This window comes from Gekko japonicus, unplaced genomic scaffold (assembly GCF_001447785.1).
Source record: "Gekko japonicus isolate JY-2015 unplaced genomic scaffold, Gekko_japonicus_V1.1 scaffold825, whole genome shotgun sequence".
NCBI classification, from domain to species: Eukaryota; Metazoa; Chordata; class Lepidosauria; order Squamata; family Gekkonidae; genus Gekko; species Gekko japonicus.
In genome coordinates this window covers 212,544-230,636 of record NW_015166447.1, presented here as the reverse complement: position 1 = coordinate 230,636, position 18,093 = coordinate 212,544, and the positions used below count along the sequence as shown (strand labels likewise).

General features: G+C 43.4%; 1 protein-coding gene across 1 annotated transcript in view; it reads right to left on the bottom strand.

The window, feature by feature from the left end:
• LOC107111079 (guanylate cyclase soluble subunit beta-2-like) overlaps positions 1 to 18,093 on the bottom strand; it is a 60,140-nt gene that overhangs the window by 26,877 nt on the left and 15,170 nt on the right. Inside the window, exons 4-6 of the mRNA XM_015411997.1 lie at positions 12,997 to 13,157; positions 7,425 to 7,524; positions 2,982 to 3,202 (exon numbers count right to left, since the gene is read on the bottom strand). Coding sequence (XP_015267483.1) covers positions 2,982 to 3,202; positions 7,425 to 7,524; positions 12,997 to 13,157 — 482 coding nt within the window. The remainder of the gene's footprint in view (positions 1 to 2,981; positions 3,203 to 7,424; positions 7,525 to 12,996; positions 13,158 to 18,093) is intronic.

Below are 18,093 nucleotides of genomic sequence, written 5' to 3'. Positions count from 1 at the left end.
AACTTACTTCCAAGACTTCATGCTTAGGAATACACTGGACATTTATTCCAACATTTTGGTAACCTATGGTTTGGATCTAAAGGGAGATGTCCACTCACTGAAATGGCAATGATGCTTAGGAATACACTGGACATTTATTCCAACATTTTGGTAACCTATGGTTTGGATCTAAAGGGAGATGTCCACTCACTGAAATGGCAATGATGTTTACCAACTCCCACCTTCAGCTGTTCCAGGACTGCTAGTGGGAGTGGAGTGAGGACATTGTGCTCCACTGAAGGGGATATCCCTTCTATCAATGGAAATTTTCCATGGGCTCCAGTTGCCCATGAAGGCTCCCCAACATGGTGCCCATGGGTATAATGGTGCCCACCAACACCTCTTCTGGTGCCTATCAAGTGTTTTTTAGAAAGTGGGCAGGGACAGGTGGGTCTTTTGACCCGCAAGGCATCGGATTGGCCATTAGAGATTTGATTGGCTGTGCAAACTTTAAAAAATATTGCTTTGGCAGCAGCTGCCACCACACCACAAGGATATTTACTATGTAACATTTTGTGGCCGTGCCCACCACAGTGTTTCAGAATTCCAAAGATGCCCACAGGCTTAAAAAGGTTGCGGACCCCTGTCCTAGGGTATGCATAGATCCAGATTTCTAGAAATAATCTTGCAGGTCAGGGACTCTTCACTTAAAATTATTGATTTTCTCCTGCAGTTTCTCCAAGAGGCTAGGAGAGCCATCTCAGCTAGTTTGAAGGGAAGTGTGGCATTAACTTGATTCTAGAATCTCCATACCTGTTGACACTAGTCTTCTGTAGCTGTCATGGTGGAACATGGAGGGCTTTTGAAAAGCCTGTGCATTTTTATCATTACATTTTGAATTAAAAGTTCATTCTCTCTTTTGAATGGGGGTGTCAGTGTCATAGTTGGGCTGGGGCACTGAAATCCCAGGCTGGCTCTTGTCGTTTTGCTTTAAAACTGCCACAATTTCTTTATGTGTAATAGACTGAGGTATATCTGAAGAAGTATGCTTGCACATAAAAGGTTATACTTTGAATTAAACGTTGTTGGTTTTAAAGGTACCACTGGACCCAAACTTTGTTCTGTTAGACTGAGGTTTGTTATTGTTGTGGCTTTTTAAGAATGCCTTCTAGTGCAGTACTCTAACAATATTTTCAGAGAGAAACCCGTCAAGGCTGATGGGACACAGTTTGCACATTGGTGTTTAAGCTGTGCCGTTCCATCTTAGTTTTAATGACTTGTTTTTTATATTGATCTTCTTGTTTTTATGATACTGTGATATTCTTTTGAAGTCAAAAGAATATCAATATCATAAAAACAAGAAGAGCCCCCCTGAGCAGGCCTCTGGAAAGAGGGCATCTACATTCTCTAAACGCAAAAATAAATAGCACAAATGGGAATGCAAAGCATGAGTTTGGTGGTTCACTGGGTGCAAAGTAGGGGTGTTTCCCACCCTGATTCAGTTGGGCAACAGAGCCAGAGCCTTGAGGAATCATTCACCTGGGAGAGGAAATGTGATACCTTCTCTGTTGGATGGTGCCAGATTCTGTCCAGCCTAGGAACTTGTCTGCTTGGAGAACTCAGACCGCTGAAAAAGCTAAAGCCTGTTTCACTAACCAGCATAGGCTGCTGCCACACACGCTAAGTAATCCACTTTCAATCCACTTTCAGTGCACTTTCAAAGTGGAGTTTTACTGTGTGAACTGGCAAAATCCACTTTGAAAGTGCACTGAAAGTGGATTGAAAGTGGATTACTTAGTGTGTGTGGCAGCAGCCATAAGCTAGTAGTTGCTAAGGCTCTGGAGTCTCAGGGGAAGAGGGTTCCAGAGTAACTTCCAAGGAGAGCACTCTCTGCCTTTCCTTAATATTGCCATAATCCATCTGATGTTCTCTATACCTGACTAGTTTATGGACACCTGAGAGATTCTGCCAAGTCATCCAGGTTACTGAGTTTGGCTACTCAGTCAGGGATTCTTTTTAGCTGCCTCTATCAAAACTCTTGACCTAAGACTCTGGAGTCTGCCACACAATGACTAGTCTCTGTTTTTTTGCGGCCACTGCAGCTGCCAATGAAGTGCAGTGGCAACTGAGATTCCACATGGTGGGGTTCCCCACACTTTCCCTGTTCCAGTCTGCTGTAGTGGAATCTTAACTATTGATTAAAAAAAAAAAGATTGTTTCAGAGGGTAGCTGTGTTGGTCTGAAGTAGAACAGCTAGATTTGAGTCCCGTGTACCTTAGAGGCCGACAAGGTTTTCGGGGTATAAACCTTCGCGAATCAAACTCCCTTCATCATGTATCTGACAAAGGGAGCTTTGAGTCATGAAAGCTCTTACCCCAAAAATCTTGTTGGCTACTAAGGTACTACTGGATTTGAATCTTCCTGATTTTTTTAAAGGGGGGGGGGGAGTCTCTGGTGCCATGGTGGAGGGAATGGCTGCTATGGGGGGACCGAGGCAGGGGAAATGGTGCCGATGTGGGCAGGACTGGAAAGGATCTGGATTTTCCCGTCCACATAGTATGCATCCTGGCTTTGCTGCAGTCTTTCAAAAAATGTCCTGGTAAAGTAGATTTAGCAAAGATTGCGGAAAAGCCTGGGAAAAACTGGAGCATACACAAATGCACCATGGTACCATGCAGAAGCACCACTCTGCCTCGGCCATGGAAACTCACTGCGTGACCTAGGGCTAGTCACACATGCTCAGAGGAATTTACCTCAAAGGGCTGTTGTGAGGATAAAATGGAGGAGAGGAGAACAACGTAAACAGCTTTGAATCCCCATTGAGAAGAAAGGTGGGCTATAAATAAAGTAAACAAACAAATAACACCTTCTGTTAATTGACAAGGTGAGTGAGCAATGAAATTTTAGTAGGCCTTTCTGTTCTGGGGCAGATAGAACTGTCTTGGTTTTACATAATATGCTTTCTGTGCTGAACTCTTCATTTTAAAAAATTAACACAGTACCTCTTTATCAAGCTGCTTTTCGGACTGCTTTCCAAAACTTGAAAGGTAATGTGAAGAGGAAGCAAATTTATTTCTCCTCTTGTATGAAAATATGGGCTTTTGTGTTACGAGGAATACAATGTGTTCTTTTTTCCCTGTTCTTTCTTCTTCTTCTGTTTGATTTACTATTTCCATGGAAATCTCAATGTTGAAAAAATCCAAGGCAGCTGCACCAATGATTCCTGGAACAAAAGAAGAATCCAAATATTGTACAGTCCCTAAATTGTCATCCCTAAAAAATGCACATCTATTAAATGGCAGAATCCATACATAATGCTCTGGTCCTTTAAGGCACAAACACAGAAGCATGGGTCCCTTCAGAAGTATGCCTGAGTAAGTCATCTTTAGTGAAGACCTTTTCCATGAAAGCTTGCCATTGGCTTGAATCCAAAGGAGCATTTATGTGGATGGAAGGACTGAACCCACAGGAACAACATTTTGGGCTTAAGTGGGAGTGGGAGCTGAGAAAGGCTCCACTGGATCCGAGCCATTGTCTTCACCCTGCGATGTCAAAGTGTCTTTTAAAAATGTATATATTAACAGGGTGAGTCTATCTCTGTGAAACCTGGTCTATACATAATAGCCAAATGAGATGATGGTAGAATGGGCTATACCACAGCTGTGATCACATATTCATAAAAACTCCCTACAAACTACAAATTAGCACATCAGGAAGCAAATCACTGCCCTAGACTTTTGCATGCTGTAGTCATTTCCCCATTACAGAGAATGTTTATTTTTCTGGTACAAAGAGTAATGAAAAATAAATGAGTAATGAAAAATAAATAAATCTGAATTTTTGAAGACCAAGTGAGTTTGTGATGTTTGTTTGTGACTTATCAGCGAAAGCAAAGCAATGGATTTTGATAAGAAGGACTGTTTGTTCCCTTCTAAGCATTTAACTAGGAATACAGTTTAGACTCTTATTTCCCAGGGCTGAGAGACCAGTCTCAAAGCAAGTAAACTGGCAGAGACCAGCAAAAGATGAACAAGGGAATTAAAGAGGTTTCCTTCCCCCCCCCCCAAATCAGGTCTGATGACACCTAGGCAGTCTTTCACTTGAACCAACAGCAGAGAATGACATCTCATCTCTGCAGGTGCAGAGCATCAACTAGGTCTGATGAGGCATGAAAATTCATGGAAGGCTTCCATCAACATGAAGCCTGGAAAGATGACAGGAAGAGCTTTACAAGATAAAGAATGTGGAGTTAGTTCCTGGGTTCAGCCAACACATGACATCTGGGATTCATGATTGCCCCCCCCCATGTTGAAATGAAACTAAAAAAGCAGTTGCTGGGGGAGGGGGCTATATGAACTGGAGGGTGGCCCTGAGAAAGGGATTAACTGTTCTGGGGGAAGTAGAGTTGTGATTAGGGAAATAGTTCATAGGAATTATTTAAAACCCTTCCCCCAGTGCTGCAGCCCTGATCTACATCAGTCCCACCCTTCTGCTACTGTTATTAAGGCTAAATTAGATACTGGATAAACTATTCCCAGATCCCCAATACAGCATTGTGACCATGAGTGACCACATGTGGGGGAGTCCTCTTCTGGCTGTTTAGAATCCTAAGGATTCTGCTTCAATGATGCTGCCACAGTTCTGACAATATTAGAGAAGTCTGCTGCAATCGCTTATACTTTACACATAAATACGCCTTATAGAGAGTCAGACCATTCAACTATCAAGGTCAGTACTGACTTCTCTGACTGGCAGGAGCACTCTGGGCTGTCAGGAACAACACTTCATGCCTTTCTAGTATTCCTAGACTGTACATAAGAACATAAGAAGAACTCTGCTGGATCAGACCAGTGGTCCAACTAGTCCAGCATCCTGTCTCACACAGTGGCCAACCAGTTCCCTTGAAGAGCCAACAACAGGCCATAAGGGCCGAGGCCTTCCCCTGCTGTTGCCTCCTGGCACTAGGATTCAAAGGCTGACTGCCTCTGAATGTGGAGGTTCCCTTTAGGCACCATGACTGTATGAAGAAACCTTTAGGATTGCAAACAGAACTTAAACCAGGTCATTTATTACAAGTGAGGTAATGAATGAAGTGGAGATGGCTGGTGTAAGCAAGTTGATATACTGTGGCCAAATGGTGAGTTTGCAGCTCAGTGGGGCCCATATTTCAAATGCATTCCAGGAGTTAATGAGCTACAATCTTATCACTAGGCTGTAAAGTGTCAGAGCACTGACACAATCACCACTTAGTTCCATCTCACCTATCTGATGTTACACTGTCTATGAGAGGAAAGTTGATGGGGAGGGAACCGAGGCTTTTACATTTAATAATGAAGCTTCATTGTAATATGACCTGCCAAGTTAGGCTTAATAACGTTGGTGACCTAACTGACAAAATTCCAATTAATATAGGCATCAAACAGGGCTGCCTCCTAGCGCCTTTTTTATTCAACCTATTTATAAATGATTTGGCACCTACCTTAGATCCGATCAATGGTCACAGTCCTAAACTTGGCTCGATCCCCATCCCTTTACTCCTTTATGCTGATGATGCAGTGCTATTGTCCCTAACTCGTATAGGGCTGAAATGCCTCTTGAAGAGCTTTGTAGACTGTCTGATGTTACATTTGTCACAGGGGTATTACGGAACATAGTCACCCTGTGAGTTGGGCTCACCTTCCTCACCAAGATGCAGCATTGCTGTGCATGTAGATTGCAAGCTGCTACACTGTGAGTCTTCATGCTTCTTTTCCACATTACTAGTGTTCCCTGATGGGAGTGTGGAGCTCATGACAGCAGCAACCACAAGAACAACTGTTTCAGCCATAAATCAGTCAGAGCCAAGCTATTTATGTTTTCTTCTACATTCATTTTAAAAAGCCTTTTCTTTTCCAAGTGCATTAGCTGGGTTTGGTTTTTCAAGGAAGAGAATTGTGAGGGGCTGTGATGAACTGATTTCCAAAACCAGGATGCTTAGTGCATCAATTGCAGAGAGCTGGGAGATTAAGGGTTAATGCCTCACGGTGAAACACAGTTTGACTGACAGGCTGCTGTGGGGCCCCCCCCCCCCCCCAGTTATTCAGTGGGTTCAATTCAGAAGGGACCCCTGGTTGGTGTGAGAAAGTGAATGGTCTTAGACTCCTCTAGACTTCTCTAGAGTCAAAAGGAGGTCTATAATCCCACCAGGGAGGGAATTAAGTACAGGAAGAAAGTACTAGCCTCCAGGAAACTAAGTTATATGAATAAAGACATATTGTTGCTGTTACAAAATCTCTGAGACAAACAAACCTCTCACTGTGAACAACGGAGTGTCTAAGAAAATAAACTTCAATAATACTCTGTTGCCAGTGCAAAATGTTATCAACTGTAAATACTACAAAATTTACCTCAGTTTTCTCGTTGCCTGCCTGTTCCTAATCCAACTGTGCCTGTTTAATAAAATAATCATTCTTGTTTGAACTTTACTTCATGTCAAGTGCGATTTACAAAGGACATAAAAATTAGGCTCCTGCTTTTCTACAATAAATCTCTGGCCTGGGCAAAAACCCAAGAAGAAGGAGGAGGAGGAGGAGGAGGAGGAGATTAGATTTATACCCCACCCTTCAGTTGGAGTCTCAGAGCAGCTTACAAACTCCTTTCCCTTCTCTTCCCCACAACAGACACCCTGTGAGGTAGGTGGGGCTGAGAAAGCTCTTTCAAGAACTGCCCTTTCAAGGACAGCTCTTGTCAGAACTATGTCTTGCCCAAGGTCATCCAGCAGCTCCAAGTGGAGGAGTGGGGAATCAAACCTTGTTCTCCCAGAGTCCGCACACCTAACCACTACACCAAACTGGTAACTTAACTATCACAATGTGGGATACGCAGAACTTTATAAATAATTTATTAACACATGCCACAGGGGGGCTTCTCAGTCACAGAGTGAGGAATAGTGTTTTAGCAGGGGTTTTTTGGCAGGAAAATCTGCCTCACAAAACCGAACAAGCCATCATAGGGGCTTTTTTAATCCTTTCATTCCCTGGCATTTTCTCACACACACCCCAAAATACCTCTGAGCTGCTTGTACCCCCGCAGGGAAAATAATATGGGTCCCCTTGAATTTTCCCCAGATGGGATAAAAGCAGTTCAGGGTGACATTTTTCAGAGGAAATATGGGAAAGGAGAACATGGTTAAAGAGGTCTTTTTCTCCCCACACCATTCTCCCCCTTCGAAAAGCAGCCCCAGACAATAGAGGAAAGGAAGGGAGTCTTAAAAATGAGCACAGAAAAATGTAACACATAGTTTGATCTTTAGATTAATTGCTAAATTCTGCTGAGCCCATGACTCTTAAAGTAAATGAAGAACTTTGGTAAAATGAAAACGTGTTAGACACTGGACCTTCAGTAGCTACTGATCTGATAACTAAAAACTGCACCGTTCAAACATTTCCATTAAGTAAACAACCTACCTGGAACAATATGGCAGAGGCCTCTTCTGTCTGAGTAATAATGCAAATGCATTGACCCATCTTCATTCTTTTCTACCCTAAATGAAGGAGCGTTCATTTCCTGAAAACACACACAATATGTTAATACTGAACACCCCATATTTGAAAGTTCATTGCTCAAAAGCAGGCAGAGCCAACTGGAAGTCTGCAAGTCCAATTAAACTCCCTTTAAACTGGGCTGTGGGTCTGTACAGAATTCACATGAAGTGTACAAAATATTATGCTCACAGTTTTAACAAATGAAGAAAATAAAAGGGTCTCCTAAAGTTGTGAAAGTGAGAGCTATTCCACACTTTCATGTTATTTGTCAGTTGATGTTTTATGGGCCGCACAGGCTGTGTCCAAGTACATGAGCATATAAATAATAGGTGGTGCTGGTTACAGACCCTGTTTGTGAGTGAGTTGGGTAATACAGCAAAATGTATTTCCAACCCACACGCCAGAGATATTTTCCCCTGTGATCTCTGAGCCTCACCCCTGCAAAATTCCTTCAACATTCAGATTGATGCAGTGTGTGTCATTTCTTCAGGGCACAAATTTGAGCTGCTGACTATACACAAGGGTCTCTATGAGCTTCTCTCTGACAGTAATATGGAAACATGAGACCATAGCTACTTTTCCATTCTCTCTTCCGGAGCTTAAGCCACAAACCTCAAGAGGCTGAGACCCATGTTGGTGAGTGACTGAAGACTATACATGCTGAGGTCTCACACCCCTCTACAGGCACAGAAGGCAACAGCAATGTGCAATACCAGTCCCACTGATAGGAAGGCAGTATTAAGTCTTTAGACTGGCCAGAATTGGTGTGAGCTTGATCTTCTGCCTCTGCTTGGTCAACAGTGCAGTGCATTTCTTCAGGTTCCAGTTTCTAGCTGCAGACCTTGAGGACCCTGACCTGGAGACCACGCTTTGCAAGTCTGGATTTAGGCACAGCAACTGAGTCTTGTCTGGTCTTGACATTATGCTAAACAGCAGTCTTATTTAACAGGAAGACTCAGATACTCTTTTAGAAATATCAGCTATTTGGGGGTCAGTTCATTCACACATGCGCTTGTGTGGCTTTGTTCCTCCATGCAATCCTTTCTGATTGTGCTTGTAAAATGATTCTCTGCCAATCAGAGAGTGAGTGGCACATAAATATTACATAGATATACTCAGCAGCCGTTTTCCTTAATGTGGCAGTTCCCAAGAGGGTCTTTCTTCACCTGATAATATATCCAGGTATGGCCAGAGCAAGTGCATGTGTGAGCTACCCTGAGCACAAGGGGCTCACAGATGTTCAGAGCAAAGCAATAAGAACTTTACTGTCAGCAGGACAGGGCCACTTTGGGCTCCAGTTTGGACATAGCTAAAATTATCAGTAAGAGGAAGAAAAGCAGAATAGCATAAAAACTTATCTCAGGCTGCAGTCACACGGAGCATTAGGTCCAGATGTAATGCACGAGTTCTGCACAGCAGTTAACTCTCCGCCTTTTGTGGTCGTTCTGTGTCGGATCTTGATTTTTGCATATGCTATATTTTTCTGACTTTCCTTCTGTGTTGCCGCTCCTCCCCCTTGTTTTTTCCTCTCCCCTTTTTTAAAAAAATGCATGCGTGGTTGCGTTGTGATGCACCACTAAGGGGAGTAACCATAGTGCATACATTGCCTCCTGTTTTCCCCCTTCCCCCCCTTTTTAAAAAAGGAAGCGTGGTTTTCGTTTGGATTTCACCTACATATTTTCTTCATCACATCCTCAGCCCGTTCTGCTCCTGTGGTTAAGTTGGGGTTATCCCTGTTGCAGACCATTGACTCCTGCTTTGAGGTGGCAATGTAATGGTTAAAAGAACAGTTTCTTTTGAGTTCCTCCCCCCCACTCGCCCAGCCTAATTTGCCAAACACCCCCCCCCCCCCCCCCCCCCCGCATTTTCTGGCCCGTATCCAGGGCCTCAGTTCAACAGGGGAACATCAACAATTTTCCAAATGCTTACAACAAATACTCCCCATGTCATAACTGAAGGTATCATTTGATCAGTTATTTTACAAAACACAAATTGCTAATTGATTTAAATTTTATTAAATTAATTTGTATTTTACATATCTTAACAGGTTTTTAGGGAGGACAATTTGTTTTGGTAAGAAGTCACAGATTGCCTCTCCATTGAATGCAGAGGCAATTGCAGTGACAACAGAGCTTCCACACTATGGTTGCCAACCTCTACGTGTGGTCTGGAGTTCTCCCGGAATTACAATTGACCCCCAGACTACTACCACCCAAATAGGCTTGTTGCCTGGTGTGCCCATGCCCAATAAAGGACATCAAAGGGAGATTCCAGAACAGACAGATCTTTATTGCGGTAAAGAGGATCTTGGCAGAGAAAGAGCCAAGAAGTCCAAAGCAGTTGTCTCAATAGGCACTTCTTAAACAGTGAAGAAAATTGCTGTCAACAACTCTTAGGCATGCTCAGAGATCTGGTATGACATAAGTCCTTTGTTCCCTTTATTCCTTATAAGGAATATCTTTACCAAACAGACATACAAGCAGACATATAGCACTTTTTAGCGCTTGGGACTTTCCAACCCACTATTACCACATCCTTTGTCTATCATGTGCTTGCTAGGCCTTGGTGCTGAAAAAAACAAGGTTCCCCTTACATCTACTTGCTTACACACTATAATATGATAATAGAGATTTGCTCTTTAAGGTGGCATTAGCCTGGCTACCTTGGCATTTACCTGAAATATAAGAATTGCTATCTTGCTCATCACTACAGAAATCAGTTCCCTGCAGAAAATGGATGTTTTGGAGCCATGGCATCATATCAGAGTTATGCCACCACATCCCTGCTGAGTTCCCTCTACTCTCAAGCTCTACTGTCCCCAGGCTCCTCCCCCAAACCTCCAGGGATTCCCCAACCCACAGTTGGCAACCCTCCCGAACACTCTTCTTTCCTCCATTTTTCCCTGCACCTAGCTTTATCCCCCCCCAAAAAAGTGCTTTTTGTAGGTTTCTTTTTTTAAAAAACCCCAATAACAACAGTAGCAGTTATATCACTATAGCATAATGCTGCTATAGGCGAGAATGAGGGCAAATGAAAGATAAAATGGCAGCACTGACAGATAAGGAGTTAACCAGAAGGAAGGAAGTCACTGGGAGGAGCAATCTGATTAAAGACAGGAGCAGGAGAGTCCAGACAGACAGAGAGACAGACAGACAGAAAGACAGACAGACAGACAGACAGACAGACAACCTTTATTGGCATGTCAAAAATAAAAGTACATTAAAAATGTTAAGAAATACATTGAGGTAGCAAAGCAATCGTAAGGCCAACCAAAATGCGATAGATTAGTTAATAGCTTCCCTGATTCAAATTGAGCAAGTTGAGCAGGAGAGTCAAGGGGAAGGATATGGAGCACACCTTGCCATCATGGAGATTAGACAAAGAAATGGTAAGATAAGGAGTTAACCAGAAGAAAAGGAGTCCCTGAGAGCAGCAAACTGGGTAAAGACAGGAATAGGACATACAAGAGGACAGAGACAGAGGGAAATGACCTATCCACCTTACTTGCTCTGATGTCCTCTTTGGAGTACTGGTGTGCTTGGTACAAAGAGACAGCGTACAGTCCTTCCAACAACTAGAGCTGTACAACAGTGTTGAATAGAAGCCCCCTCCCAATCCACTGCAGTTGGTGGGAGCATGGAGTAAAACCTCCATGTGGAACCAACCACAGCTGGCTTCAAATCCAACAGAGAGTGAAACGAACTTCAATGGCCAATTATTTCAAACCCACACAGAAGGCAACATACAAGTCTGGGCACTTCCGGTCTATGGCTTCAGCGATGGCGGAGGCTCTCTCCTGAACGGGGGAGGCATTCCGCGCTCCAGGGGTGCTGGAGGGGTGTCACCTCAAGTGGCACCCCCAGGTGAGCCTCAGTGTGGGGCTCCAAGCCGGGGGCGCTTGAGGTGCGACCTCTTCCACGGCTTGAAGCCGGGGAATTGAGGCGCTCCTCCCTGCCCCATTCGGTCCACCCCCTGAGAGGCTCGGTTTTTACCGAGCATAGCTGAATGCCGATCGGGACAAGCAAGCGGGTCAGCGAATGAAGCATGATTAAAAGGAGTCTGTGATCAGACTGTCAAGGAACTGGAGAATGAGACGAGCGAAGAAGCTTTAAAAGTGAGTTCCGATCCCCCCCCCACCCTCAGCGGCGTCGGGAGGAATCCCAGACGTAAACAAACCGAACTGTGATTTAAAGAGACGGGGAGGGGGAGAAGACAATTAATCACTCAAGCGTGCCAGAGACTTAGCTGTTTTTTGCGGATAAACCAGCACTTGCTGAAGAAGTGTGAAAAAGCACTCTTTAGTATAAACAAAGCGGAAAATGGCCGGGGTCCGAGGGAGAGGAGTAAGAGGGGGGCGTGGTTCTCAAAGTCCGAGAGTGGAGGAAGGAGATGTTTTCTCCACACTAACAGAGCTGCTTCGGCCCATTCATGAAAGACTCGATGGCCTTAACCAATTGATTGCTGCCTCAAACCAGAGCATGGCAAAACAGCAACAGCAGATCACCGAGCTTGTGAAAAAATCGATCCAAACTGATGAAAAACTTAAAGAGACCACACATGATGCTAAAAAGCTGAAGAAAAGAGTTGGTCTGATGGAACAAAAGCAGGATCTACACGAAAGGAAGCTATTGAACCTACAAATGGACAAAGCGAATAAAACCCTTAGATTCCAAGGGGTGGCTGAGACGACAGGAGAAATTTTGAAAGATGTGGCAGCTGAGCTAATCGCTCTATCGCTCGGCATTGCAACGGCTGAAGCGCATGCAGAGATAGAAGTGACATATCGTTCTTACTCTAAATATATTAAGCAAAACAAACTGCCGGGCGAGATCGTGGTCAAATTTCTCCGACGACAGACAAGAGATGATATTCTCAAAGCAACAGCAGACAAACCCCTGCAAATGGGATCAGCAAGTATCAGGGTCCTTAAGGACGTTCCATTTGAGGTTCGACAGAAAAGAAAAGCGTACAAAGAACTCATCTCAACACTTCAGATCAACCAAATTCAATACTCCTGGCTTTTTCCAGAAGGGGTCCAATTCAAATATAGAGACAAAAGAGAAAAAATCGACTCGGTGTTAAAAGCAGAAGAATGGTTGAAGCAATTCTTCGGACAGAAAGAGGAAGAGCAGCAAGACGGAGGAGGCCAGGCAGCTGACCTGGAAGAGACGGACAGAGACCTACTTGGAGCAGAAGGAGGCACGGCCAGAGAAGCATATGACTTGCGGCTAAGAGTTGCCAAATAGCACTTATGAACTAAAAAGACTTATGGATGAGCTGGAAGAAGTCTATGTGCACACTGAGAAGAAATTAGATATACAACAAAATGGACTAACTAATCTCCTAAATTCCCTTCGGGGGATTAAAAAAAAAAAAAAAAAAAAAAAGAAGGCAACATACGAGTCTGAAGAAACTAGCATGATAGCATGTGTTACTTGTTTGGATCCAGTATGCAAACATTTCTGTTGGTTTAAGAGAACTTATATTCACTTGCCTGGTAGGAAAGACTCAGATAGCTGTGCAGGGCATCAAGGTTTTCTATGAATTCATAGAGATTTCCTCCCAGTGTTCGCAGCATATGATCATAACCTGACCGCTTGCAGAATTCAAAGAAGTATTCTCCAAATTGCTTCAGAACCATATCTGGAGGGACATCTGGTAAAATGAACATATATTAACACCGCAGATCTAACAGGTTTGGAGATACAAATTCAGTTTTATCCAGTTAAATTTAAGGTGCAATCTTGATCTACCAGCCCATTTGCCATTAATTGCAATGGGAAGGGGATTCTAACATTTAAATCAATAAGAACATCCAAATAGTCCAGGCAAGCTTAATCTCATCAGATCTTGGAAGTGAAGCAGGGCCGACGCAAGTATTTGGCAGGCAATAGTAAACCACCTCTCTGAAATGTCCAAACCCCACTAGGGGTCACCAGAGGTCACCATGACTTCCAGGCACACCACACACAATCACAAAAAAAAACCACTCTGGAGCCCAGACTGATTCCCTGAAAAGAGTCACAGGTGATGGAGGGGAGACAAGTACTGCCATAGGTAATAACAATGCCCATAGATAATAATAATGGCTGCACACATTCATTTTTAAAGTGTACAATGAAAGTGTACATGTAATCTAAACATGCAATGCATGCATACGTACGGAAAATGCATTCTTTTTCTCATGTGCATCACATGAATACATGCACCCCAGAACCAAGATTGGTTCCCATTATCTGCAAGCATGCTAGTAGAAATGCACTTCCCACCATATCACATGTGCAGCAGTCTTAACAATAATCAAAATGGATTAGTGCAATTGCTGAGATAGCCAAGATACTTGAACAATTGATGGAGGAAGGAAAAGGGCAGGGAGGGAACTCACGCTGTGCTGAGGTTTACAGCCCATTCATGGCACCAAAACAGAACAACAGGAACAAGACAGGCCCCTGCTGGACTAGATCAAGGGTTTATCCAGCCCAAACCCCACTTCACTGTTGGCCAGCTAAATGTTTCTGAAAAGCTCATAAGTATGGCCAGGGCTTTTTTTGTAGAAAAAGCCCAGCAGGAACTCATTAGCATAACAGGCCACACCCAACAACAGAAACTCATTAGCGTATCGAGCCACACCCGTGGGAGCACAGCTCATTAGCATATTAGGCTGCACCCCCATCTTACCAGAAGTGTCGACATCCAGCCACACCCACCTTTTGCTTCTTATTCTGTTTACCTTGTTTGTTGTCAAAACCAAGGGCTTTTTTGGTAGCAGGAACTCTTTTGCATGTTAGGCCACCCCCCTAATGTAGCCAATCCTAATGAGTTTCTGCTATTGGGTGTGGCCTATTATGCTAATGAGTTCCTGCTGGGCGTGGCCAACTTGGGGGCCAGCCGGAACTCCGTTCCTGTGCGTTCCTGCCCAAAAATAGCCCTGAGTATGGCACAAAAACTGCAACCATCCCACACTCTTTGTCCCCCACCAGTTAGTAGTTAGAGGCGTAAGAGTCATCGTAGACCTATCCTCTGCAATGTTGCTTACTCTCCTGTTAAAGTTATCTGATGCAGTGGACATCACTACATCTGTTAGATTAGCATAGCACAGGACCTGTGGCTTCCTAACATTATCTGGTCCTCCTGTGCACCATCTCAGTGTTACGAAACAATTACAGGGTCCGGTGCTTGTGCTCTGGCTTTCTTCATCCCTAGCCTGAGGCTGAAAAGCTAAGAAGCTGACACATTCCAAGGATAAAAGCAAAAAATATGCATTAACAATCCCTCCTGTTTCCTTGGAAAACAATGGCAGACTTGGAAGGAAAAAGAAATAGTTACAGAAATTAGAAAGAATAACTCTGGGGAAATTAAAAAATCAACACTATTTTCTATTGCTCTTAAGGTTCCAGAATTCTCTCACCAAAATAGCACTGCAGTATGTTGGCAATATTGGAAACTTAGAAGGAGATGCCCTGGAAGTCCCATGACTCTCCAGTGATGCTGAAATTAACAATATTTACTGCACAATCATAATCTGCTTCTACCCAGAAGTAAGCCTCAATATATTCAATGGTGTTTGTTTCTATGTAAGAGTGCATAAGATTGCTTTCGATTGCAATCCTAATGAAACTTTCTTGAGAGTAAGCGCTATTGAATGACACTGGACTTACTTCTGAGTAGACCCACCTAGGATTGCAGATAGCCCCCTGTTTGTTTGCGCAACAATATTTCTTGTCAGGAAGCAAAGGTTTTAATTGGAAAACACTTTTTCCCCAGGGAAAAAAGGTTAGACAGAAAGTTTACCAACTACAGCTAAAAAAAAAATAATCATCCAGCCAAATTAGGACTTTGTGCCTCCCTTCCCCCACCCTTCCTGGCTTTCTCTTATTAGTAGTAGAAACTAAAAAGTCAATGAATGACATTATAGGGTGACCAGCATATTGCAAATTCTCACTCTTTTGCACAATTTCTAAGCAGTCTCTTTAAAACTATGTTGAGAATATTTCCCATTGAGTTGCCAGTTATGGCTCTGCTTGGCTGGGTTTTCATTTCTTGCTCCACAGCTAATGCACAGACCTGAATTTTTTTATTGGATTAGACTCAAGGAGCAGCCCTGGTAGGTTGGTTGGTTACAGTAAAAAGGAGTCTTGCGGCATCTTGAAAACTAAAAGATTCTTTGTCACACAAAGTCTCATTGTGCATCTAATGATGTGGGCTCTAAAGTGGGCTCTCAATGTGACAGTAAATCTGGCTTGACTTCAACAAGTGTCAGTCTGTATCTTAAGTATGGCTGTGCTATTTATTTTGGCTAAAATGCTTCTCCTTCTTAAGGGAGCACCTGCTGCCATAGAAGCCTCTGTATACTTTTTGTCCTGTGGAATCCAGAGGTGCCACTGAAGAGGAAAAGAAATTCTTCGGCCAATTAAGATTTGCTGATCCCCCCCCCCCCCACACACACACACACATACACACACAAGCAGCTACAGCCTGCTCTTGGGCATTTTCTGCCGTATCATGTCCACCTTAGTGTTAATTTCAGAGGGTAGCCATGTAAGTCTGCAATAAAACAGATTCACATCCAGTAGCAGAGTTGAGCGTCTGATTTTTTTTTAACCATAATATTTTATTAGGTTTTAACATAAAACATATCAAGAGTTGAGCGTCTGATGATGGGAACACTGACTCTCAAAAGCTTCATTTTACAGTCTCTGTGGTACTGTAATAGGTCCTGCAGGGCCCTAATCTCCAACGGGAGCATGTTACACCAGGCCGGGACCAGGGCAGAAAAGGCCCTAGCCCTGGTCGAGGTTAGGCATTCAAATCTGGCCCTGGTCGAGGTTAGGCATTCAAATCTTCAGCAGCAGCCTTCTTCCAGTGCCCCGATTCAAAGGTAAAATGGGTGGTTACATGGGATCGGATTTCTTCTTCCCCACACCTATTCTCCTGGCATTTGAATTTCTTAGTTTTAGGCACTCCCAGGCATTTGGCTGATTATTTCCATGCATATGGAATGCTGCTCTTAATGAACTGTTTTAACTGCTGTCCATGACTGAGAAACTGATGCTTTTTAATTACTATTGTATTGCTTTGTGTTAATTGTGAACTTAACTAAGGCTGGCAAACCACTAGAATGAGAGGGGTAGGATGTAAATCTTTAAATGTAGATCTCCTGACAAAAATATGTAATCTTTCATTAAAATCTGCCTCCATTTCTGAGGACTGGAAGGTAGCTAATGTCACTCCCATCTTTTAAAAGGGTTCCAGAGGAGATCTGGGAAATTACAGGCCAGTCAGTCTGACCGATACCGGGTAAGTTGGTGGAAACTGTTATTAAGGAAAGAATTAGTAGGTACATTGAAGGACAAAAACTATTGAGGCAGACTCAGCATGGGTTCTGTAAGGGAAGATCTTGTCTCACTAACCTGTTAGAGTTTTTTGAGGGAGTGAACAAACATGCGGACAAGGGGAACTAATAGATGTTGTTTACCTTGACTTCCAGAAAGCTTTTGATAAAGTTCCTCATCAAAGGCTTCTAAGTAAGTTCAATAGTCACGGGATAAAAGGACAAGTCCTCTTGTGGATCAAAAACTGGCTAATTAATAGGAAACAGAGAGTGAGTATAAATGGGCAATTTTCTCAGTGGAGGGTGGTAAGCAGTGGGGTACCACAGGGATCACTACTCGGTCCGATGCTTTTTAACTTGTTTGTTAATGATTTGGAGTTCGGAGTAAGCAGTGAAGTGGCTAAATTTGCAGATGACACGAAGTTGTTCAGGGTGGCGAAAGCCAGGGAGGATTGTGAGGCACTCCAAAGGGATCTGTCGAGGATGGGCGAGTGGACGTCAAAGTGGCAAATGGGGTTCAACACGGCCAAGTGCAAAGTGACGCACATTGGAGCCAAAAATCCTAACTATAAATACTCATCGATGGGGTCCAAACTGGCAGAGACTGACCAAGAGAGAGATCTTGGAGTCGTAGTAGATAACTCAATGAAAATGTTGAGACAGTGCACAACTGCAATAAAAAGGCCAACGCTATGCTGGGGATTATTAGGAAGGGAATTGATAACAAATCAGCCAGTATCATAATGCCCCTATATAAAACAATGGTACAACCTCATTTGGAGTACTATGTACAGTTCTGGTCACCACACGTCAAAAAGGATATTATAGCATTGGAAAAAGTGCAGAAAAGGGCAACGAGAATGATCAAAGGGTTGGAACACTTTCCCTATGCAGAATGGTTAAAATGCTTGGGGCTCTTTAGCTTGGAGAAACGACGGCTGAGGGGTGACATGATTGAGGTTTATAAGATAATGCATGGGATAGAGCAGGTTGAGAAAGAAGTACTTTTCTTTCTTTCTCACAATACAAGAACTCGTGGGCACTCAATGAAATTGCTGAGCAGTCGTGCTAGAACAGATAAAAGGAAGTACTTCTTCACCCAAAGAGTGATTGACACATGGAATTCACTGCCACAGGAGGTGGTGGCAGCTACAAGCATGGACAGCTTCAAGAGGGAATTAGATAAGCACAAGTGGAGACCCGCAAGAAACTTGCGGAATGGTTATCCTGTTCCTCACACCTTTGCTTCCTCCTGTCTCC